We start from the raw sequence: 25,717 nt of genomic DNA on the forward strand, positions 1-25,717 counted from the left end.
ACAGAGGACAATAGGGGACTAGTTGTGGGCACCATGGGCCATCCATGCCCCACTTACATTTCAAAGTTCTTCCCTCCAAGCACACACAAAGGAATCTGGCACTAGTCTTTTGTCACCCCAGACTTCTTGGTGCCTTGGCAGGGGAACAGTAAAATTTTGCAAAACCAGATGTGAGGATAGTCTAGAAACTCCTCCCCTTCAAAGGATTGCAGCAGGTATAATATATCAGACCTCCTGAGCCACTCTTCACTCACCCAGGCCCCATATCTGAGGCCCAGGGGGACGGGAGCCATGCTAAGGGCAACCAAAGTCCCTCTCTATCTGCCATTTCATGGCAGTTAGACCGCCATGAAAGGCAGAGAGATACAGGCATAGTAATCCCTACGGCAGAAGGTTCTTCCGGGGTACAAGTTAGCAGTCTAGTTTTTGGACGCTAACTCACGTCATTCCGGGCCCAATAAATTGTCCGATGACACAACTGCGCAGCGGGCGCGCCGAAGGCACGCCTAAGGCAATCCCGTCTGCGCCCGTCCGTGCCCAGGGACAGGAATCTCTGTCGGTTTTGAGAGCAAAAGAATTTCACGCCCTGGGAAAAAAGGCAGATAGTAAGTGTACCCATGTCATACTGCCAGATAAAGGCTCACATTGTACTAATTGTGAATTCCGCTTTCAAAACTCCACCCAGACTTTGTTAAGATATTCCCGATGGAAGAAGGAGCAAGTTATTGCTACTTAATTGCCACTCGCTCCCTAAACATTCTATTGAAATCTATCTACTCCTCGAAGAGATGAATCTCAATGTTTTTTTCTAAAGGAGACTTGGTTAAGTAACAACACTGATGTTGATATTGTTCAATCTCTTCCCCCAAATTACATAGTTCAAAGGCTTGACCGCAAAACAGGTGGAGGTCTGGCCATAATTCACAAGGACAAATTTATTTGCGGAACAAATGCGAACCATGGCCCTGACTGAGAAAGTTTGTACTTTGTGATTGAGTTAGCTCCCACTGTCACCTTTTATTGGGGTTTTGGTCAATCGCCCTCCAGACCCCCTTGGGCTCTTTAAGAATGACTTACCCAAGGTGACAGAAAATTTTGCCAGTGCGTCCCCTAATTTTACAATTCTGGGTGATTTTAACCTGTATTTTGATGATGATTTATCAGTCTCTACAGCAGAATTGGTCGAGGAACTGGCAATATTTTTTTATTAACTTTATTTTTCAGTATTTCATTAATACAAACAATTATACAAGGGCATTGTGGCATACGTATCATCAAAAGCATGAGTAAGCATGGCATAGTGCAATTCAATAACATGAGGTAAATCAGGTAGCATGTGGCAGAGAAAAGGGTATAACAGCAGTAAATCATATCAGGGCAATCATGGTTATACATAGCGTGGGTCAGTGCATAAAAAAACATACATTTGCCACCAGAGAGAGTATGGAATGGTCAAGTATCATAGATAGATATGTTGCAGGAAGGGGAACATTGGAACATGCTAGTCACAAATTGAACTGCAATAGGGATGCAAGTAACAAATTGCACATTGTATGGAAGTGTTCAATTGTCCAGAGCCTCACGGCCAGTGCCAGGTTCTACATCGCACGTTGAATCCCCATCTTGCGCCCTTTGAGAAATAAGATAGGTGAGCAACGGTCCCCATATGTCTTTCGGCCTACTAGATACAGGCAATATTTCAGCAAATATGGAATTTTGTTCCTGACAATAATTTACATCATTATACAATTCCTTGAATTTCGGAGCCCGTCCCCGTCCCCGTCCCCAGCGACAGGCCACTCTCCTCTTGGCTAGTAAAAGGGTAATATCAAGGAATTTTCTGTAAGACTTAGGCATCGGGAATGTATACCCCATCAACCTGAACAGTGGGTTGTCATCCAGAGGCTCTCCCACCATGGCCTCTAGGGCATCGTGTACTTGCATCCAATATTCTCTGACAGAAGGGCATTCCCAATACAAATGGAAAAATCCAGCACCTTCCGCGTGACAGCGCTCGCATCTGTCGTTATCAGACAATTGGAATCTAAATTTCTTTGCCGGGGTATAGTACAATCTCTGCAGAAATCTATAATGATTGATTTTGAGCCTACAACTTGCAGATATCCTAGCCGTAAGGTTACAGCAATATGAGCATTGCCCGTCAGTGATCTCATTGGCTAAATCTTCTCCCCAGTAAGACCGGGCAGAACTCTCAAATCCCTGTCGATGCGTCCTAATGTGTCCATAAATGCCTGACACAAGGTGTGCTCCATCCTGCGAGCCTAGCATAAAATGTAGTGGGGATAGGTTGTCGGGTTCTCGAGGGTAATCTGGCAGAATCTCCTTCAGTCCCTGACGCAGTCGTATGTAATAAAAAATATCGAGTGGAGTGGGTCGATGATCGTTAAAAAATCGGTCCATGGCACGGAATTGCCGGTCCACAAACAGGTCACCCCATGTTTTCACCTGAAGGCGTTGGCAGAGTAATTGGAAACCTGTCTCCTGCAGCAGTCCCAACTTGGGATGATAGTCCAAGGGCATTTGTGCCGAGTACAGCAAAGTACAGCATAAAATTTTAGTTATGCGTTGCCACGCATCTATCGTACATGTGACAATCGTAAATGGTGTCTCTATGGCCGCAACTGCGCCTTGTATGAGGCCACTCAAGGGAAGAGGATTCACCACCCAATCCTCAACATAAAGGGTTTGGGTACCATCCAGTGGTAGGCATAGTGTGCTTGGGCGCTAAGATAGTAAACTTCAAAATCAGGAAGGTCAAATCCCCCCTTATCGTATGGTTGAGTCAGTACCATCCTCTTAAGCCTCGGTTGCTTGCCCCCCCAGAACAGTCGACTCAGCTCGGTTCTTAATGTTTTGAAAAAGAACGCTCCCGGATAGTAAGGAACAGTACTACCATTTTAATAAGGGAAGCTCTCCCCACCATGGATAAAGGCAATGAGAGCCAGCGGTCGACAGAAGTGGTCAATTTGGTAATAGCGACGCCATAATTGAGCTGAAGCGTCTCATCCCTATCTCTCGAAACCTGTATGCCTATATATCTGAGATCTGAATGGCACCATTCCCGCAGGAAGTCTAATGGGAATTCCATTACAGCGTCAGTAAGGGGGTAGAATTGCGATTTGCTCCAGTTTATCTGTACCCCAGATAGTCTTGAGGTTCCGTGAGAATCGTGATGACGTTTTTACTTGATTCGAAAATGGACGAGTTTGGTATCTATGAACCGCAAATGACGAGCTTAGTGGGTGTACGCGTTTTCGCTACACTACTTTGCACCGTTTGTCTTATTCGTGGGTTTCTTCATCTGAACCCACGGGTTCCATTTTAGATACGGCATCCATTTGGTTTCTTGCCCTCAAGTAGCCAGCGAACGGACACTGTCCGCTTCGTGACCCTGGGATTCCCAAGCTCTTGCGGAAGACACATGTTCCTTTGAGGGTGTCTTTATGACGAGGGGGATGACACAGCAAAGGCAGATGGCTCCGCTCGAGGCTCATCTTGCCGTGCCAGTCTATTGTTTCAGCCGTGCATGCATTAGGCATGAATCCTTTGATCCTACAACCACGTTTCCGATATTGCCCCCTACACTCTTTTTTTCAATCTGTTGTCTGTTTTCTGTCTTCGTTGCACCTGTTTCTGTCTCTTCTTTTAGCTCGTTTACAGCCTAAATGGAATGTGCCTAATGGTGGGATAACGTGCTTTTACAGTTGGGAACCGGCGATGTTACTGTAATTATGTTCCGGGCTTCTGAATCATGAATGCGACCCTTTTGAAGTTTACTGTGGGAACTGAGTTATAACCTTTTGTTCGCCATGTTGTGCTATGACGAAAAGGTGTATAAAAAGGAGCGATCCACGTTTGCAATTTGAAGCAGTCTCTCAGAACATACACTCTGTGTACTTCTTGCGATCTCTGTATCCCTGCAGTAAATAAATGCTGAATCTTTGACGCCGAAGGAAGTGTCCCGTGTCTGTGATTTGTACGCCGGAACAGGTAACCGACAAAGGTTTCAGGTGTTGTCCCCTGGCACCGCTGGGCCTTAGAATAGCCCAGTCCTTCAGTTGGCGCCCAACGTGGGGCGACATCAGCGGTACCGGTCCAAAGCCCGACGATCGTAAGGAACTTCGTGTGAAATCTCCGAGGGAAGGTGCACCCCGCTTCATCGATCCTGTTGTCGAAATGAGTGGCCCGAAGACTTTTCCCGCGAAGATTCCCGCCTCCTGGCGGCTGCGACGGACTAATGCCCTGACTGTCGGCCTGTTTTGGCGCCTGGCGTAGACCTTTGTACAGCGAGACGATAGACGGGCCTTCCTGGTGACGCCATTGTTCTTTCAGTTAAGTATTTGTGGGTCGCTCCCAGTCCTTAGTTGTTGGTTCCTTTTTTTTGGGACATCTGCTTTGTTGTTGAAACTTGGTTGTATGCATGGTTCCATTGCATTTGTGGTTCTTAGTTGTTGGTTCTTAATTGTTGGGTTTTATTTGACGATTGCAATTGCCAAAAACCGAGGGTCTTGCATTTTTGCGAGGACATCGTAATTCGATAACCCTTGAAGTTTGTAAACTCGGTTAGTGTGCACGATGCCTGGCCGTAGTACTTTGTTTGGTTTCCTTAAATGTTGCGGTACGGATTCCCGATTGGAGGACTCATGTCCGATACCTCCAGTTGAAACTCCAATTTATGAGCTCTATAGTTGCCACGGAGTAGGTCCTATTGTATATAATAAATATTGGATCCGTTACACTAAAGATGATGGTGTCCTTAGTTGGCCACCCCATGGTAGTTTCGAAACTGCAATTTTAGATAATCTTGAAGCTAAATTGTTTAAAAAGAAAGCTAGGCCGGCCATGTTTGATTCCTTTCGGTTATGGCGCAAAGAGGCCAAGCAGAAAGAAATCAAACAGATTAAGAAAAATAAGAGAGAAGGTATCATTACGGTGATGAGAAATGCAGAGCAGTTTCAGCGAGACAAAGAAGAGAAGGAAAAGGAAGTTTTTGCTAGACTGCAACATATGGCGGTGGATAAATGTTATCCGGTTTTACCGTCGAGTTCTGATAAGAAAGGTGAAGAAGCGGTAGAGGACCCTTTGCTGTCCTATCTACTGAAATCACCACTTCCATATGCACAGGATACTACAGCCCCTGTGGTTCCTCCTGTTCCTCAACCGGTTGTTCCGGCAGCTGCTGGTCAGCCTGCCGTTGGTCCTGTTCTTCTGAATCCCCTTGTTCCTCAAGTTGTTCCTGCTCCCTTACCTGCCCTTCTTCCTACTGCTCCACTGCCTATACCTTCTCAGTCTATTGTTCCTACTACTTCTGCTATCTTGGCTACTCCTACTGCTCCTACGTTCAGTCCTCATGTTGCCCCTGTACTCCTCTCCTCTTCTCCTTCTGTTCGTAGTCGCGTACCTAATGCTGTGGCTAATCTTTATTCTCCGCTGTTCGGACCGATACTTGGGTCCGATGTTTCTGATGTTTCTCAGAGACTGAGTCAAATTCCTGGTGGTAGGGAGAGTGAGACGTTAGTGAAAATGACGCGTAAATGGATTAGGCATCCTGCTAAGTACACTCCGCGTATAGTTTGACACATTCTCTCAGTTTAATGAGCCCACACAACGATTCGTGTTTGAGGAAATGTGTAAATCCTTAAGAGAAGAGTGGGATAATGATGAGGTAGACAATGTACCGCCCAAAATGACTGAACTCCAGAATCAGTTTTCGAACGGTATGATTGTGGGTGGTAATGTTCGACGCGCTTTAGAACGTCTCTTATCCTTTCGATCTACAGTACAACCTCGAGCATTGTTTAACGACGACACTGAGGAGTGGATGGCACAACCTGGTCAGTATCCTATGCGGGAAGTTCCTCCAGTTTGGATGCCAGGTGATGTTACTGCTAATCCTGCTATTTTGCCACACTTCCAGAGAGTCTGGATACACCTCCCATGGAAGCAATCAGAAGTTTTACAGGTGAAACAATCTTTGCCTGATCCGCGGAAAAATCCGGCAGGTTATTATAAGGAGTTATCCCAACTTGTGGATGCTACTATTATGAACCTCGCCGATATTGACATGTTGTTCGGTAACGTAGTACCGCAACCGATTTGGGCAAAAATCCGTCAAGAGAATCACGTAGCTGAGTTAAGTGGTGATTGGGCTGCTCTTGCGGCGGCTGACGGACGACAAGTTGGTGGGGCTAAGCCTGAACAGCTCATTACGGATCTGCCCCAAAGGATCATTACACTTATGAAGACACTTATGCCAGCAATGAGAGTTAACTGGGATAAATTGTCTGCGTGCAAGCAAAAGAAAGAAGAGAGTGTCTCCGATTTCTTTACTAGATTTGAGGAGGCCTTTATTGATCACAGTGGTCAGGATATGAGCACTGAGGGAGGTCAGCGGCTGTTTGTTGACAAATTTGTGTCGAATTTGTTGCCTGAACTAAGCAACAAACTGAAAAATTCCGAAAGTTCGTGGGCTGTTTCTACCACTGCTCAAATATTAGCCACGGCTCAATATTACGAAAATAGAGAAAAGGAAGAAAGTGATCGTGTAGATAAGAAAACGAAGGAGCTTAAAACTAAGGTTTTGTTGCAGCAAGCGTATCCTCCGCGCTCGAATCAAAATGATTCGCAACAGCAAAATCGATTACAATCACAGTCTTCTAGGACGCAGTCGCGTACTGACTCCTCTATACCAAGATCTATGCTTGGGTATAATCAATGTGCATATTGTAGGGGTGAGGGTCATTTGAAGTTTAATTGTCCTGTTTTACGTGACCAAAATAATGGCGTTTCGGCCCGAGGCGGTCGTAGTGGTCCTCAGCAGGCATCTCGAGGTAGAGGCCGTGGTACGTCTCAAAATCAGAACGAGCGTTCTACGTCCTCATCGGACTCGAACAATTGTTTTGATCAGCGTGATTCGTCGTTCGGTAGATCAGCAGAGTATCATGTAGACGACTATTACGTCGAGCATGACATCGATACGGACGGTAATTACTAGGACAGCCATAGACAAAGAGAGGGAGTAGTATCAGTTCCCGTTGATCAGCGAGGGCCTTACGTCGCAGTTGCCACATCGGGCGTAGTTGAGCCTTTTCTGTTGGACACTGGTGCAGCAAAAAGTTCCATCATGCATTCGAAACTCCCTGGCGCACCTTTGTCTGGCTTAACGAATGTTTCCGTTGGATTCTCTGGGGCCCCGGTTAGCAATCCAGTTTCTAGCCCTTTGCCCCTTACAATTGAGCCGCGTGAGCTAGAAGCTCCTTTGATTTTAACTACTGGTTGTGGTGAGAATCTTTTGGGCCTGGATTTGTTGAAACGGTTATATGCGACTCCATATTGTTCTCCTGCGGGAGTGGAGCTTACATTGGGTCAGAAAGTGATCTCTCCTATGTATTTGTCAACGGATAAGCTCCCACCGGAATTGAGTTCTCTTCCTGAGTCTTTGTGGGCAACAGGTCCCAATGATGTGGGCCTGTTTGACATATTACCTTATGTTGTCCAATTGAAATCGAATGTGCGATTACCACGTATTCCCCAGTATCGTATCTCTCTTGATGGTGAGCGAGCGCTATTAGCGATCATTTATGATTTAATCAAAAAGGATGTTATCGAGGAAACTCGGGGAAATGTGTGTAATAGTCCTGTGTTACCTATTTTGAAACAAACTGATCCATCCAAACCCCCTGTGTGCCGTTTTATCATTGATTTGAGAGAAGTAAATAAAATTGTGATTCCACAATTTCCTGTGGTGCCTGACATTACAGCTTTGCTGACTGATTCCAGCCTCTGCTTGTTGGTTCTCGGTAATCGGCCTGAAGAATGCTTTCTTTAGCATTCCGATTGCTGAGGAAAGCAGAGATCTATTTGGCTTCTCATTAGGTGGTCGCAGCTTCAGGTTTAAACGCGCTCCTCAGGGCTACTGTGAGAGTCCATCGATTTACAGTCAAGCCCTTAAGAGTCAACTTGATGCTTTTGTGTTACCGGCTGGTGCGGCCTTGATTCAGTACGTCGACGATCTGTTAGTGGCTGCTGACACTAAGCAGATCTGTAAAACTGCTACAGTATCGCTATTACAGCATCTATGTGACTTGCATCACAAGGTGTCACCTTCTAAGCTACAGTATTGTTGTCAAGAAGTAACCTATTTAGGTCACTTACTGTCAAAGGAGGGAAGAAGGTTGACCCCAGAAAGAATAGCAGCGATTGCTCGAATGACTGTGCCAACAACTCAGAGAGATGTGCGTGCCTTTCTAGGTATCACGTCATACTGCAGGCAATGGATTCCAAATTTTTCATTGCTAGCGAAGCCATTGTTAGCTCTCACGTGCAAGGATGTTCTGACTCCTTTGCCATGGACTGAAGAGTGTCAGAAAAGTTTTTCTGAATTGCGTGAAGCGTTGTGTTCGGCTCCTGTGTTAGGTACTCCTGATTACAGTAAGCCGTTTACACTATACGTTCACGAGAGGGAAGGTTGTGCGTTGAGTGTTTTGATGCAACAATTTAGCGGTAAGTAGCGTCCATGTGCATATTTTTCCTCGACCTTGGACCCAGTAGCTAGAGCATTGCCGAGTTGTCTAAGAGCGACAGCGGCAGCTGCGGTGTCCATCCGGCAATCCGCAGGCCTGGTCATGGATAATATGCTTACGGTGATGGTTCCGCATGCAGTTGACACTCTCTTGAATCGAACAAAAACTCAACATTTGATGAGCGCAAGGTTGTCTGGTTATGAGTTGATGCTTTTGGTAAGTCATATACAGATTAAGCGTTGTAATGTGCTGAACCCGGCGACATTGTTGCCGACTAATATGGAATCAGATGATGTACCACCACATGATTGTTATTTAAGAACTGAAGAAGAAACGAAGGGTCGTGTTGACCTAAAAAACACTCCATTGGCAGATCCTGATGGTACTTTGTATGTTGATGGTTCATGCTTTAAGTTGCCGAATGGTGATGTGACGACTGCGTATGCTGTAGTGACGTTGAGTACGGTTGTGGAAACTGCAAGATTGAGTCAGAATTCGGCGCAGGCGGCAAAGCTGATTGCGTTAACGAGAGTGTGTGTTTTGTCTAAAGGAAAGCGAGTGAATGTGTTTACTGATAGTCAATATGCATTTGGCGTTGCTCATAGCTTTGGTCGATTGTGGAGAGAAAGAGGATTTATGACATCGCATGGTACGAAGATCCAACACGGGCAGCTCGTGAATGATCTTTTAGACGCACTTACATTGCCTAAGCAGGTGGCAATCATTAAATGCAGCGCGCCCCGAAAGGTTACGGATGATGTTGGTCGTGGTAATGCGTTTGCGGATGAGATTGCTAAAGAAACAGGCAAGAATCTTGCAACCCGAATGTACGTTACGAGTTCAGTGAGGTGGCCGGTGGAGACTGGTATGTGTGAGGATACTGTTGAAAGTGTTAAAGCGATTCAGAATGAGGCTACCGAGACTGAAAAGACTAAGTGGAAAGAAAGCACAGGAAAATTAGATGTGCATGGATGTTGGGTTGATTTGTCAGAATGTCAGAGGTGGATGTTACCGGATGCATATGTGCTAGCCGTTGTGACTATGGCTCACGGCTTGTCGCATATTAGCGCGAAAGGTATATGTAAGTTGTTATCTCCTGTATGGAAGAATGATGGTATTGCTAAGTGTGCTGAGAGGGTGGTTAAGAATTGTATGGTATGTTTGATGCATAATCCTGGCAAGGGCACCCCCACTCCACCTGGTCATTTTGCTCCTCCTACATGTCCCTTTGAGGTTATCCAATTGGACTTCATCCATATGGAGAGATGCAATAACCTGAAATACGTTTTGGTTGTGGTTTGCGCGTTCTCCAGATGGATTGAGGCCTATCCTCTTAAGGATAATACTGCCCTGTCCACAGCAAAAGTCCTACTGAAGGAATACTTTCCTCGGTATGGAATGCCACGAATTGTATGGTCAGATAACGGAAATGAGTTTGTGGGAAGCGTGATGAAGAGTGTGTGTAAGGGCCTTGGAATTCGACAGAAGTTCCATAGCGCCAATCATCCTCAATCAGCGGGTTTAGTGGAAGGGTACAATGGTACTCTGAAACTGAAACTTGCCAAAATTCAAGCCACGACTGGTCTGTTATGGCCTGATGCATTGCCTCTGGCTCTCTTATCGACCAGGGCGACTGTGCACTCTCGAGTAGGGCTTAGCCCATATGAGATTGTGTTCGGCCGTCCTGCGAACATTTGGGGAGTCCTGAGGCCTAAGAATTTTGACAGTCTTGAATACCCAATGTTGATTGACTATCTTTATGATCTGACTGCTAAATTGAGGATAATTCATCAACAGGTCTTTGAAGCTCTACCGGCACAGACAGAGGGTCCTGGACATCGGCTCCAACCGGGTGACTGGGTAGTCACCCGCAACTTTGGGAGAAAGCGTAATCTCGAGCCAAGATTTGTGGGACCCTTCCAAGTTCTGCTGGCGACAAGGACTGCAGTTCGGTTGGAAGGCAGGAAGAATTGGGTGCATGCCACTCACACAAAGAAAGTCCCAATTCCTTTGCCAGCAGATAACTGGGTCAGAACTGGAATTGCCGCAACGGAGACCGAGACCCCTCTACGTTATGTGCCGTTTAGTGATGCTCAAACTGTAGGAAACGATTCAGCGCAGCCAGATACATTTGTTGAATCGTCAGCATTGGAGAATTCAAGGTCTGAACTGTCATCAGAACGATCGAATACTGTTTTGCCATCTGAACAATTATTTCAAGAGCAGACTCGACCTGGAAGAAGTCGATATTTTCTTCGTTCACGTGACAAAGACTAATAAAAAAATCCCTTTTTGTTTTTTGAATTCATATTACCCCCCTTACTGTTGCCATGAACATTATGAACAATTGCATTTCCTATTAATTTTTGAGTTCCTTTGCACGTGTGTTCCTCTTTTTCTACAGCTAGGAGATTTGTATTAAAATTGAATGTTTGATTAAGAAAACCTTTCATCCGGGTTGACTGTAGGGCCGTGCGGGTACTTCCTTCTGTTTAGCAGGTTCCTGACACTAGGTCGGTTACTTTTGTCGATTCCTGGGAACTCCTGGGAATTGATAATCGCTACTCAGAACGAAGTGCGTCAAGAACGTTACGGACGGTTTTAGAGGATGGAGTTCTCTAAGCTGTCGGAAGTAGAGAGGATGTCGGCGCAAAGATCCAAGCTGCATAAGGTTATCCGAACAAAATGTTTCCTGTTTCAGTTATTCCTGCTATTCCTGACTGTTTCTATGTTGCTAGTGGGTAGTGTGTATTTTGGAGTACAGTTGTTATTGCCTTCTACTTCACCTACTTCTCAGTCACCTGATTTGAATTCTGTCTCCACTGTTTCTCCACATTCCTTTCATTTTCTGCCCCAACATGAAAAGGTTAGACGTGCGGAATTCATGAACAACTCCTTTGTTCAGCTCCTACATCAGCATCAGTTGGTGATGAATACTACTAACTGTTGGGTGTGTGGGTTAATGCCACATACCATGGATAGGGGTATTCTGTATTAGGTTCTTCCTTACAGCTCCCAGGGGTCAGCTCGAGCATTCCAAACTATGTTCTGTAGTGCACTAGATTCCTACCCTCATCGAGAGCCACGCTCTGCAAATCTTGGTCCCGGCCCGTACCACAAGACTTTGGCAATAGCGATTGCTGACTTAGATAGAGATATTTTTGATGCATCGCTTATTCCAGAGGAAGAGGTGCGAGCATACAAGGATCTGAGTGAGGCTGAGTATAGTATGTCAGTGGGTGATAGACAGCTTAAAAGCTCGTCTCCGATCTGGATCGTACCCCACCTCGGTAATTTCTGTTTGAAAGGTCTTGGTTATAATCCGAGAGCTCAGCTTGGGAAGAGTGCTTGTACTGAGACGTACGTTTTACCGATGCTCTCTTTCCCTGCCCTCCTACCTGCCAAGGGTACCTATTTTGTAAAAGCCTCGGACTATCACAAGACTAGAGTTGTGAGAGGCATTATTAGCAAAGAGGACACCGCCGGTCAAGAAGCAGGAGACTTCTTTAAAGGTTTCCTGCCGTTTTGGGGACCTATGATTAATAGTAGGAACCTGAGACAGTTGCCTCGTGTGGTAGAATCAACTGCTAACATAACTGCAAGTGCCCTTGGTAATATGACGGCAGAGCTTCAGGCGGATAGACTTATGACGTTGCAGAACCGTATGGTTTTAGACGTTGTACTGGCAGATAGAGGTGGTGTGTGCAAGGTGATCCATTCGAGTTGCTGTATTTTCATTCCTGATAACGCTCCGACTGTATATCAAGCCATCTCGAAGTTGCATAAGATCTCCGAGTCCATACACGTGGACGTAGGTGATTGGACGCTTCTAGGATGGTTTTGGGGCCTGATGTCGACTTGGGGTTGGAAGATTCTGATGATCGTAGGGGTTGTTGTGGCGTTCCTGTTCACGTGTTGTCTTTGCGTGCAGTGTGGTCCTGCCTTATGTGGCCTTTGTGCTACAACGTGTATAAGAAGGCCATCTGTTACCAAAGAAGCATTAATGGATAGAATAATGTTGCAGCAACATCTGAACGATCTGATGAATATCGAGATCGATTCCGATATCGATTAGTGCTTGCCTACATGAGGGCAAAAGGAGCGTCTGAGGTTCCGTGAGAATCGTGATGACGTTTTTACTTGATTCGAAAATGGACGAGTTTGGTATCTATGAACCGCAAATGACGAGCTTAGTGGGTGTACGCGTTTTCGCTACACTACTTTGCACCGTTTGTCTTATTCGTGGGTTTCTTCATCTGAACCCATGGGTTCCATTTTAGATACGGCATCCATTTTGTTTCTTGCCCTCAAGTAGCCAGCGAACGGACACTGTCCGCTTCATGACCCTGGGATTCCCAAGCTCTTGCGGAAGACACATGTTCCTTTGAGGGTGTCTTTATGACGAGGGGGATGACACAGCAAAGGCAGATGGCTCCGCTCGAGGCTCATCTTGCCGTGCCGGTCTATTGTTTCAGCCGTGCATGCATTAGGCACGAATCCTTTGATCCTACAACTACGTTTCCGATATTGCCCCCTACACTCTTTTTTTCAATCTGTTGTCTGTTTTCTGTCTTCCTTGCACCTGTTTTTGTCTCTTCTTTTAGCTCGTTTACAGCCTAAATGGAATGTGCCTAATGGTGGGATAACGTGCTTTTACAGTTGGGAACCGGCGATGTTACTGTAATTATGTTCCAGGCTTCTGAATCATGAATGCGACCCTTTTGAAGTTTACTGTGGGAACTGAGTTGTAACCTTTTGTTCACCATGTTGTGCTATGACGAAAAGGTGTATAAAAAGGAGCGATTTGAAGCAGTCTCTCAGAACATACACTCTGTACTTCTTGCGATCTCTGTATCCCTGCAGTAAATAAATGCTGAATCTTTGACGCCGAAGGAAGTGTCCCGTGTCTCTGGGATTTGTACGCCGGAACAGGTAACCCACGAAGGTTTCAGGTGTTGTCCCCTGGCACCGCTGGGCCTTAGAATAGCCCAGTCCTTCAGTCTGCCAAAAACGACGAACTCTCTCAATAAGGGATACAATTTGTGAGACGGATCAGTGACAAATAGCGTCATGTCGTCTGCGTACAGTGAGACAGCGATCTGATGCTGGAAATAGCGAAACATGCCGACAGGATGTAGCTGACGGAGACGACAAGCAAGAGGTTCTATGGCTATGGCAAACAGGAGGGGCGATAGTGGACACCCATGCCTAGTGCCTCGAGTGATATCAATCGAGGGGGACATATAACCGTTAATAAGAATTCTCTCCAAGGGTTGTGTGTATAAACTGCACCCAGGATATAAAAAGCTTAGGAAAACCCATACTGTGCAGTACAGCAAAGAGATAATTCCATTCAACGGAATCGAACGCCTTGAAAGCGTCGAGAAATATGGCAGCTACCGGGAAGTCAGGTGCAACTGTCTGAATCAGGGAGAACAGGGTCCGCAGATTATGGGTGGCACAGCGTCCAGGGACAAACCCTGATTGATCTGGTAATATGAGACGGGTCAAGAGGGACAAGCGAGTGGCCAGCACCTTGGCAAGAATCTTGGCATCACAATTTATGAGGTATATCGGGCGATATGAATCGCAGGATGCAGGACTTTTACCTGGCTTTAAGAGAGATGTGATCATTACCTTCCGCATTGACCGGGGCAAAATTCCCTCCCCCAAGGACTCTTCAAAGACTTCCCGAAGGACGGGGGCCATTAGATCTATGTAACTCTTGTAGAATTCGGCAGGGAGTCCATCCATCCCCGGAGCCTTACCATTCTTCAGAGACAATATGGCCTCCCTGATCTCATCTAGCTCGAAGGGTGCACTTAAGAAGTTCCTATGTACGTCGCTAAGCCAACATAGTGCGACATGTCCAAGGAAATTATCGAATGTTACGTCCCTCGAGCTTTTTGTGGTGTATAATGTGGTATAATGTGTAACAAATGTATTTAATATTCGCTCAGTGTCTCGACAGACCTCTCCCTCCGAGTTGGGGATTTCCAGCACAGTGCTATTAAAATGTGGGTTGCGTGTAAGGATTGCAAGCGCCTTGCCAGGTCTGTCACCTTCACAGTACTTCCGTGCTGACCAGTGCCTACCCCTGAATTTGATTTACAAAAGGGGGTGGTGATGAACAGAGTGTCTGAATTGAGCAGACCACTCTTACCCAGTCCAAAGATCAGGGCTTGATCCATCACCGTTATTTATCTCACTGCCCCATCCCAGCTCAGAACCTGGCTATATGCAAATCAGTCTGTCCCTGGCCCAGTGCATCATGGGAACAGGGCAGACTAAACTACCAAGCCAATTCTTTACCAGAAAGGAGACAAGCTACCGGGGACCGGTTTCTGGCATTTCAGCCTCTTCGGCCCGGCTTGCTTGAATCCTGATGGTGCAATGAGCTAGGGACTCACGTCTGAGTATACCCTCCCACACTTAGTGTGGACAAAATCGATTTTGGAAAAGGTGATGGACAGAGTTTCTGAATGATGCAGAATACTCCTACCCAGTCAAGAGATCAGGGCTTGATCCTTTTTGTAAATATTTTTGTCCACCCTAAGCGTGGAAGGGTATTCTCAGATGTGAGACCGTTGCTCATTGCACCATCAAGATTCAAGCAAACCGGGCCGAAGACGGCTGTAATGCCAGAAACCGGTTCCCCGGGAGCTTGTTTCCTTCCCAGTGTAAGAATTGGCTTCTGTAGTTTGGTTTGTCCTGTTCCCATCATGCACTGGGACAGGAACAGACTAATTTGCATACAGCCAGGTTCTGAAACTGGGATGGTGCAGTGAGCTAAAAAACGGTGTTGGATCTAGCCCTGATCTTTTGACTGGGTGAGAGCTTTCTGCTTAATTCAGAGACTCTGTCCCTCACCACCCCTTTTTAGGTCTCGCCTGTCGATGCGCATGCGCATCGAGCAAGGCGAGACTATAGCGAGTTATCCACACTTTATCTGCACTGCAAGGAATCGTGGCGATTCCTTGCAGTGCCCGTGACTTTTAAGGTCAATGCGCATGCGCATTAAGCTTATGCGCATGCGCATTGACCTTAAAAGTCACGGGCGCGTGCATGTCCCCTCTCCGCCCCCTCCCCCGTTCCGCCCCCTCCCCTGTTCCGCCCCTTCCCCTTCCCGCCGCTCGCCATATGTTCGCTCGTTCCCTCCCACTGGCAGCCTGCGGCCACTGCTGAGAAGCTTGTTTTAACTTACAGATCCGCCTCTCAGTCTTGCTCGCCTTCAACATTCATTCTCTCCCCGCTCCGCCCCCTGCCCGCCCCTCCCGCCGTGTCGCATTTCTCCTCCCCCTCCCCTCTCTTCCTTGCGTCTTCCGGGCCGTGTCGCACCTCGCCTGCACGTTTTCGGCAAATCTCTTTTCTTTAAAATAAGGTTGGTGCAAACCCTTCTGGTGCAGGACCGTGTAGACTCGTCACTTTAGGACTACATGAGCATTGTTTTCATACCTTCGCTAGGCTGCCGTAACCATCACTGTTCCAGGACCCTCTTACCTTCCGTCATCTGCGATCTGCAGGGCCCTTCTATGATGCCGGTTCCCTTGATTGAACTAGTGGCCCTCCTTTAGTTGCTCCCAATGTACAACTTCTCATTACATGGTACGCATGACCGTCTTGAGGATCGAGCAGAACACAAATCCTAAATGCATCAAATGATGCTCAGAGCATAGTCTGCATTAAACCCAAAATTGGAGGGAAGCACACATCCCAGACTGCCCACAGTGCAATGAAGCCATTCGATTCACACCAGTGATAGTAGCATAGCATGTCTATCCTTCCAGTGTGCGAAACTTGCTTGGTGGGCGTTGCCAGTGCACTCCTCTGGCGCACAACACTGCTCTGCGCCCTGCGGTGCTACAGAACTCAACTGCTACGACAGCCCCTCTTTCGTCTTCCTGCCGTGTCGCACCTCTCCCCTCTCCGCCCCCTCCCCTGCCCGCCCCCTCCCGCCGTGTCGCATTTCTCCTCCCCCTCCCCTCTCTTCCTTGCGTCTTCCGGGCCGTGTCGCACCTCGCCTGCACGTTTTCGGCAAATCTCTTTTCTTTAAAATAAGGTTGGTGCAAACCCTTCTGCTGAATCCCCTCTGCCTTTTGAGCGTTATGCCTAAACTCCTCATGTGGTGCAGGACCGTGTACACTCGTCACTTTAGGACTACATGAGCATTGTTTTCATACCTTCGCTAGGCTGCCGTAACCATCACTGTTCCAGGACCCTCTTACCTTCCGTCATCTGCGATCTGCAGGGCCCTTCTATGATGCCGGTTCCCTTGATTGAACTAGTGGCCCTCCTTTAGTTGCTCCCAATGTACAACTTCTCATTACATGGTACGCATGACCGTCTTGAGGATCGAGCAGAACACAAATCCTAAATGCATCAAATGATGCTCAGAGCATAGTCTGCATTAAAACCAAAATTGGAGGGAAGCACACATCCCAGACTGCCCACAGTGCAATGAAGCCATTCGATTCACACCAGTGCTAGTAGCATAGCATGTCTATCCTTCCAGTGTGCGAAACTTGCTTGGTGGGCGTTGCCAGTGCACTCCTCTGGCGCACAACACTGCTCTGCGCCCTGCGGTGCTACAGAACTCAACTGCTACGACAGCCCCTTTCCGTACAGAATTCCACCGATCAAAATGGTTACCCCTATGCTATGGTGCTCGGTCACCTGGCCAAGCTTGTCCCTGTGTCCCATCGTTGACCATGTCCATCCCCCTGCTGTAGAATAGAACCCTCAGCATTCCCGCGGCCAACACCTGTTGCGGCCTTGTTGTAAATATTTTTGTCCACCCTAAGCGTGGAAGGGTATTCTCAGATGTGAGACCCTTGCTCATTGCACCATCAGGATTCAAGCAAACCGGGCCGAAGACGGCTGTAATGCCAGAAACCGGTCCCCGGGAGCTTGTTTCCTTCCCCGTGTAAGAATTGGCTTCTGTAGATTGGTTTGTCCTGTTCCCATCATGCACTGGGACAGGAACAGACTAATTTGCATACAGCCAGGTTCTGAAACTGGGATGGTGCAGTGAGCTAAAAAACGGTGTTGGATCTAGCCCTGATCTTTTGACTGGGTGAGAGCTTTCTGCTTAATTCAGAGACTCTGTCCCTCACCACCCCTTTTTGTAAATATTTTTGTCCACCCTAAGCGTGGAAGGGTATTCTCAGATGTGAGACCCTTGCTCATTGCACCATCAGGATTCAAGCAAACCGGGCCGAAGACGGCTGTAATGCCAGAAACCGGTCCCCGGGAGCTTGTTTCCTTCCCAGTGTAAGAATTGGCTTCTGTAGTTTGGTTTGTCCTGTTCCCATCATGCACTGGGACAGGAACAGACTAATTTGCATACAGCCAGGTTCTGAAACTGGGATGGTGCAGTGAGCTAAAAAACGGTGTTGGATCTAGCCCTGATCTTTTGACTGGGTGAGAGCTTTCTGCTTAATTCAGAGACTCTGTCCCTCACCACCCCTTTTTGTAAATATTTTTGTCCACCCTAAGCGTGGAAGGGTATTCTCAGATGTGAGACCCTTGCTCATTGCACCATCAGGATTCAAGCAAAACGGGCCGAAGACGGCTGTAATGCCAGAAACCGGTCCCCGGGAGCTTGTTTCCTTCCCAGTGTAAGAATTGGCTTCTGTAGTTTGGTTTGTCCTGTTCCCATCATGCACTGGGACAGGAACAGACTAATTTGCATACAGCCAGGTTCTGAAACTGGGATGGTGCAGTGAGCTAAAAAACGGTGTTGGATCTAGCCCTGATCTTTTGACTGGGTGAGAGCTTTCTGCTTAATTCAGAGACTCTGTCCCTCACCACCCCTTTTTGTAAATATTTTTGTCCACCCTAAGCGTGGAAGGGTATTCTCAGATGTGAGACCCTTGCTCATTGCACCATCAGGATTCAAGCAAACCGGGCCGAAGACGGCTGTAATGCCAGAAACCGGTCCCCGGGAGCTTGTTTCCTTCCCAGTGTAAGAATTGGCTTCTGTAGTTTGGTTTGTCCTGTTCCCATCATGCACTGGGACAGGAACAGACTAATTTGCATACAGCCAGGTTCTGAAACTGGGATGGTGCAGTGAGCTAAAAAACGGTGTTGGATCTAGCCCTGATCTTTTGACTGGGTGAGAGCTTCCTGCTTAATTCAGAGACTCTGTCCCTCACCACCCCTTTTTGTAAATATTTTTGTCCACCCTAAGCGTGGAAGGGTATTCTCAGATGTGAGACCCTTGCTCATTGCACCATCAGGATTCAAGCAAACCGGGCCGAAGACGGCTGTAATGCCAGAAACCGGTCCCCGGGAGCTTGTTTCCTTCCCAGTGTAAGAATTGGCTTCTGTAGTTTGGTTTGTCCTGTTCCCATCATGCACTGGGACAGGAACAGACTAATTTGCATACAGCCAGGTTCTGAAACTGGGATGGTGCAGTGAGCTAAAAAACGGTGTTGGATCTAGCCCTGATCTTTTGACTGGGTGAGAGCTTTCTGCTTAATTCAGAGACTCTGTCCCTCACCACCCCTTTTTGTAAATATTTTTGTCCACCCTAAGCGTGGAAGGGTATTCTCAGATGTGAGACCCTTGCTCATTGCACCATCAGGATTCAAGCAAACCGGGCCGAAGACGGCTGTAATGCCAGAAACCGGTCCCCGGGAGCTTGTTTCCTTCCCAGTGTAAGAATTGGCTTCTGTAGTTTGGTTTGTCCTGTTCCCATCATGCACTGGGACAGGAACAGACTAATTTGCATACAGCCAGGTTCTGAAACTGGGATGGTGCAGTGAGCTAAAAAACGGTGTTGGATCTAGCCCTGATCTTTTGACTGGGTGAGAGCTTTCTGCTTAATTCAGAGACTCTGTCCCTCACCACCCCTTTTTGTAAATATTTTTGTCCACCCTAAGCGTGGAAGGGTATTCTCAGATGTGAGACCCTTGCTCATTGCACCATCAGGATTCAAGCAAACCGGGCCGAAGACGGCTGTAATGCCAGACACCGGTCCCCGGGAGCTTGTTTCCTTCCCAGTGTAAGAATTGGCTTCTGTAGTTTGGTTTGTCCTGTTCCCATCATGCACTGGGACAGGAACAGACTAATTTGCATACAGCCAGGTTCTGAAACTGGGATGGTGCAGTGAGCTAAAAAACGGTGTTGGATCTAGCCCTGATCTTTTGACTGGGTGAGAGCTTTCTGCTTAATTCAGAGACTCTGTCCCTCACCACCCCTTTTTGTAAATATTTTTGTCCACCCTAAGCGTGGAAGGGTATTCTCAGATGTGAGACCCTTGCTCATTGCACCATCAGGATTCAAGCAAACCGGGCCGAAGACGGCTGTAATGCCAGAAACCGGTCCCCGGGAGCTTGTTTCCTTCCCAGTGTAAGAATTGGCTTCTGTAGTTTGGTTTGTCCTGTTCCCATCATGCACTGGGACAGGAACAGACTAATTTGCATACAGCCAGGTTCTGAAACTGGGATGGTGCAGTGAGCTAAAAAACGGTGTTGGATCTAGCCCTGATCTTTTGACTGGGTGAGAGCTTTCTGCTTAATTCAGAGACTCTGTCCCTCACCACCCCTTTTTGTAAATATTTTTGTCCACCCTAAGCGTGGAAGGGTATTCTCAGATGTGAGACCCTTGCTCATTGCACCATCAGGATTCAAGCAAACCGGGCCTAAGACGGCTGTAATGCCAGAAACCGGTCCCCGGGAGCTTGTTTCCTTCCCAGTGTAAGAATTGGCTTCTGTAGTTTGGTTTGTCCTGTTCCCATCATGCACTGGGACAGGAACAGACTAATTTGCATACAGCCAGGTTCTGAAACTGGGATGGTGCAGTGAGCTAAAAAACGGTGTTGGATCTAGCCCTGATCTTTTGACTGGGTGAGAGCTTTCTGCTTAATTCAGAGACTCTGTCCCTCACCACCCCTTTTTGTAAATATTTTTGTCCACCCTAAGCGTGGAAGGGTATTCTCAGATGTGAGACCCTTGCTCATTGCACCATCAGGATTCAAGCAAACCGGGCCGAAGACGGCTGTAATGCCAGAAACCGGTCCCCGGGAGCTTGTTTCCTTCCCAGTGTAAGAATTGGCTTCTGTAGTTTGGTTTGTCTGGTTCCCATCATGCACTGGGACAGGAACAGACTAATTTGCATACAGCCAGGTTCTGAAACTGGGATGGTACAGTGAGCTAAAAAACGGTGTTGGATCTAGCCCTGATCTTTTGACTGGGTGAGAGCTTTCTGCTTAATTCAGAGACTCTGTCCCTCACCACCCCTTTTTGTAAATACCCCTGAATTTGGCTTCTCTCGCCGCTTCTTCTTCATAGTGCGTCAATTTGATCCTAAAGTCTATGTGTGCCTGTGCCGTCTCCCCCTCCACCATCCTATTCTCTAGCTCCTTCAGTTCGCGGTCAAGAGTACGTATCGTTCTCTGTATATCACGCAGTACACCAGAGCTCTTAGATATACAGTAGCCTCTGACCGTTACATTGAAGGCTTCCCATATAACCTCGATACTGTCTACTGACCCCTTATTGCGAGGGAAAAAAGCAGCTATTTCCTCTCCCAGTTCTGATCTAAATACCTCATACAGCAGAGCATTATGCTGCAAGCACCATTGCGGCCTAGGACTATTCCATCCCGGCATATGTAAGTGTATCAATACTGGATTATGGTCAGAGTATGTTCTGGGCAAATCCATAACTCGTTCCATATCTGCAAGTAAGCCCCTGGTCAGCAGAAAATAGTCCAGTCGTGCCCATGTACCTGTTGATGATTTAAAATGTGTGCCTTCCTTACGATGTGGATATAGAGATCTCCAGCCATCTATCAAATCTCCTTCTTCCACTATTTCCAGCAGGGCCTCCCTGGATCGAATCTTATACAGTGCCGCCCCATCTGCCCGATCATGTGATGGAATTAGCGCCACATTAAAATCACCTCCCCATATGACATGTAGTGAGCCGACATCTACGACTTTTCCCCACAGCGCAGTGAAAAAAGTAGGTGTATCAGTATTGGGTGCATAACAATTGACCAGGGTAACCGTGTCTCCACCAAGACGACTCCATACAATAACATACCGTCCTTCAGGATCCAGGGCTTCCCCCAGTACTACAAATGGCACTGAGCACCTTATCAGGATAGCGGTACCTCTCGCGTAAGAGGAGTACGAGGAGAAGAAGCGGGTGTGTGCCCATTTGCTAGCGAATTGTGCGTGTGGTTTTGGAGCTAAGTACTTTTCTTGCAGCATTGCGATATGAACCTGGTGCCGCTCCAAATATGCAACAACGTTCCGACCCTTACGAGCATCATTAAGTCCCCTAATATTCCAGGACATGATTTTCAATTGTGAGTCACTCCCTGTCCCTGCCATACCTCAAAATACGATGTGCTTGAGTGTAATGTTGGATATGTTACATAGTGATTATCTCTCTTTCGGATCAACAGGCCCCTAGATGAAACACACAGCGTCCCAGCCCCCTCTGTAAGAAAACAACATTCCATGGAACTGTATCGCCCCCCGCCCACTGCGGCACCCCAAACATGCAAGCATCGATCCCCCCACCCCCTCCCCCCAACAACAAGAGTAAACCATAGAACCAAAGGGGTATTCCCATTGGGGTGATCATCCAGATGGGGCACGTCGACCCTGCCGATAGTGAGGGAATGCTCAGGTCTTAGCGAGTCCCAACACAGGCAGGGGTGTCCGGCATACCAGAAGAGCATTAGCCTTAATCCCCTTAATTACCCATTCTCATGTTTAGAAAAATATAATTGGCATAAACCATCATTTATTAAACAATTAAACATTACAGTCTTGGAGTGTCTATCAGTCTCTCAGTTTCCGTCGCTGCAGTGAGGCGAGAGAAGCATAGAATGGAGGCCCATGGTTTCACTTTCTCACTCCTTCATTCCAATCCAGACAAATTCGCCTCATCGATCTCTTCTGTATCTGTATTAGCATTTTTACGTTTCTTCAGTGATTTCAGGAACTTTTCGACTAACTGCGTGTAGAAGGTTTGTGTCCCTTGGTGTGTGATCCACAGGCGTGCAGGGTACTAGAGAGCATGTTCCACCTGTTCTTGGCGTAGCTTCTGCTTTACTATATTAAATTTGCGGCGCTCCTCCTGCACTCGAGCAGTAAAATCTGGGAAAATGGTGAAAGAGACGCCATCATAATTCAGTTGCTTCGCTTCCCGTGCCACTCTGAGTACGATGTCTCGATCTCGATAACTAAGCAGCCGTGCTATGATAGGTCTTGGGGTGGCCCCTGGTGGTGGTCTCGGGCCTAATGATCGATGCGCTCTTTCAACTATGAATTGGGCCGATAGAGCTCCTTCTGCAGTTACCGCCGTCAGCAGCTTCTCGACGTATTGTTCTAGGCGTCCCGTGTTGGTACTTTCGGGAATGCCTAAGATTCTGACGTTATTACGGCGACTGCGCGCTTCGATATCTTCATTTTTGGCGTCTATGATGCGCATCAGCTTGTCCATTTGGGTAACTGCCTGTTTTAGTTGGTCAGTAATGTCTTTCGGAATCTGAGATGCGTTGTTCCGCCTCCTTAAGTCGGACATCATGGGTGTCGAATGTACCATGGTATTTAGTACCGTGTTCCTGGTTCCCGGTTCGATAAATCCGGTATTCCGGATTTATCGAACCGGAACCAGGAACACGGCGGATCGGCTTATGATTTTGAACAGTGATTTTAAATACTATGGTACATTCATCAGACGACGGGACACTTTGAACTTGAAGGACGCATTCATTGTTTGGAGCTACGGCGACAGAACTTGCATTGGCCAGGACAACAAGTTTAACAGATTAGATGTACTGGGTGCATTAAAAGTGGATTATCTAAAAGGGATTTTGGAACTATAATATAAGAAGCTCACTGCAGCTATCATTGCATGTAAAGATCTTGGGAGGACAGCAAAAAATACAGGATTCTTCCGAAAATTATTTTCTTTTCGTGATAATTATTAAATTCACCAACACAAAAGAAGCCCTGATGATGTCCCGGATGGGGACGAAACGCCCTGGCTGTTAATCATTGAATTTTGTTTTCATGTGATGAAAATTGTTCTCTTTTGTGACAGCTGACTGAAGATGAACACATGTTTAAGAATAAAAGAATAATCAACAATCAATTTTCGAATGTTTTGAGGAGCATTTATACTAACTGTTGATAGTCTAAATCATATTATGAAAGTGATATATTATTCCAATTGATTGAGCATACTCCTTTCAATTTTTAAATATTTCCTATTTAAATAATGAAACATACCTTCATATAGTGAATACTAAGAACATTGTGCATGGCATGCTTGAGAGAAACACTAACTAAGAACTCTCAATGCAATGTATTGCCCAATTAGGAAATTGAGAATTACTAGTAGACATGAAATAAGTAAGATTTTTCTGGATTAATATAAAGATTTCTCTAATAGGCGACAGGATATTAATTTAAAAAGCTTACTTAAGACACAACTTATCACAATACCATATGGGTCCACCTCCTATTTGACAGAACCTTTTAATCTTGATGAAATTGATTCTGTAACTTTATCTTTAGCCTATGCAAAGGTTAGTGGATACAAAGGATTCCCAAGAGAATTTTTAATATCATTCAGGGAAGTTTTAAATATGAATTTATTAAGAAGTGCTAACATATTTTGGCAGGTGGAGAAACTCACCCTCTTTTGACATTGGATTAGTGGTCAGTCCTTTTTATTTTTAAAGACAAGAATTGATTATCCGATTAATTGACTAAATTGGGATTATAAAATTAAAGCTAAACTAATAGCTGATAGCTGCTGTGAGGTCCTGGCCCATAAAATGGTGGTGGTGCCTAGCAGGCACTGCACGCCATATTATGATGTGGGCGTATTAGGGCCTTAGGCGGCGATGCCGCCATGGAAAAACATGCGGTCTTTTGCATTGGAGGCCCGTTGCGGGCCCCCGGGGTGTTGGGGTTGCACTTGGGGGGTACCCATGGTACCCCCTACATTGGCATGTACAAGGTGGCACGCACCGCGCGGTACCGGTCACGTTGTGCATGTCAATGGACAACATGCCACTTTTACATTGCGGCGGTGCTGGTTGCAAAAGATGCAGGATGCGATCGCCAGGGTGGTGGTCACATCCTGATTGCCCCCGCGGGACTGCCGCACCTATGGCGGTTGGTCCCGTTTTCCGTGACGGTGGTGGGCGGTCGTAATGGGGCCCTAGATTGTCACTTGGTACTTTATAAATACATCTACATCATAAGAAAGTATACCTCTTCCAAATATAAAAATTTGTCATGGTGCAACTTGTTCACACACATATATATGTATATATATATACTCTAGATATCAAAATCTGCACTTTGACAATGATTTGATGGTCTGTTCGAACTGCTCTTCCTGCCGCTTGGGTAAAAATTCACCTGAGTGGCAGCTCGCGCTCGCCAACTTACCGTTAGCGAGCGCGAGCAGGGAAAAAACTCCACTGCACTATGCAGAGTGGAGTTTTCTGCACTCGACAAGCTCCGCGGAGCGCTGAGTGCAGAAAACTCTGCATACTCCGCTAACAGAGCGCGTATTCACCTCCCAGGACCAGTCATGATAACTTTTACAGTCAAGTTATTTAACATTGTGACAGATAAGTACAAGTAAGTGTACACTTTGCCCAATTTCAAAATTAGCGTTCCAATGATAGATTATTTTCACCCAAACTTCGGTTTAGTCTCCTGCTCTTGTGACAAAGCTCACATTTTCACACCACTTGCTATTTAGCTTTTGCATACACTGCTACTGAGAATGAAAGCTATTTTTATAAGTATCTACTATCCTTATTCACTTTATGGAATTGATTCTAGTTATTTAACCTTTCATTACTTACCATCAATTTCATATGCAAACATTTCTCCGAAGGTCATCCAGTATGGCTCAAAAAGGATGTCTCTAGCAAGGGACCATGTTGGTTTTTCATGAGGAAAGAGGACTGCCTTCCTGGGTACTCCATATGCCAAAAGTATAATCGCCATTATCACAACAATGGGAAACATGTTTTTCACCTATGAGTAAAATGATGATGCTAATGAATCCAAGCAATTTTCATAGTTCTTGCATTTATTATCAATACTTCACCTACTGATTTAAAGAATAACATTACATGGTTTGGTAGTTTTACAAAACTAACCAAAAGTGGCTAATTTTGCATTA

The 25,717-nt window shown here is 46.5% G+C and overlaps 1 protein-coding gene across 1 annotated transcript in view; it reads right to left on the reverse strand.

Moving 5' to 3' along the window:
• LOC147733673 (transient receptor potential cation channel subfamily M member 7-like) overlaps positions 1–25,717 on the reverse strand; it is a 1,613,265-nt gene that overhangs the window by 527,475 nt on the left and 1,060,073 nt on the right. The window contains exon 22 of the mRNA XM_086958251.1: positions 25,395–25,569. Coding sequence (XP_086814377.1) covers positions 25,395–25,569 — 175 coding nt within the window. The remainder of the gene's footprint in view (positions 1–25,394; positions 25,570–25,717) is intronic.

The sequence above is a fragment of the Lissotriton vulgaris genome, chromosome 2_1 (assembly GCF_964263255.1).
Source record: "Lissotriton vulgaris chromosome 2_1, aLisVul1.2, whole genome shotgun sequence".
In the NCBI taxonomy this organism is placed as follows: Eukaryota; Metazoa; Chordata; class Amphibia; order Caudata; family Salamandridae; genus Lissotriton; species Lissotriton vulgaris.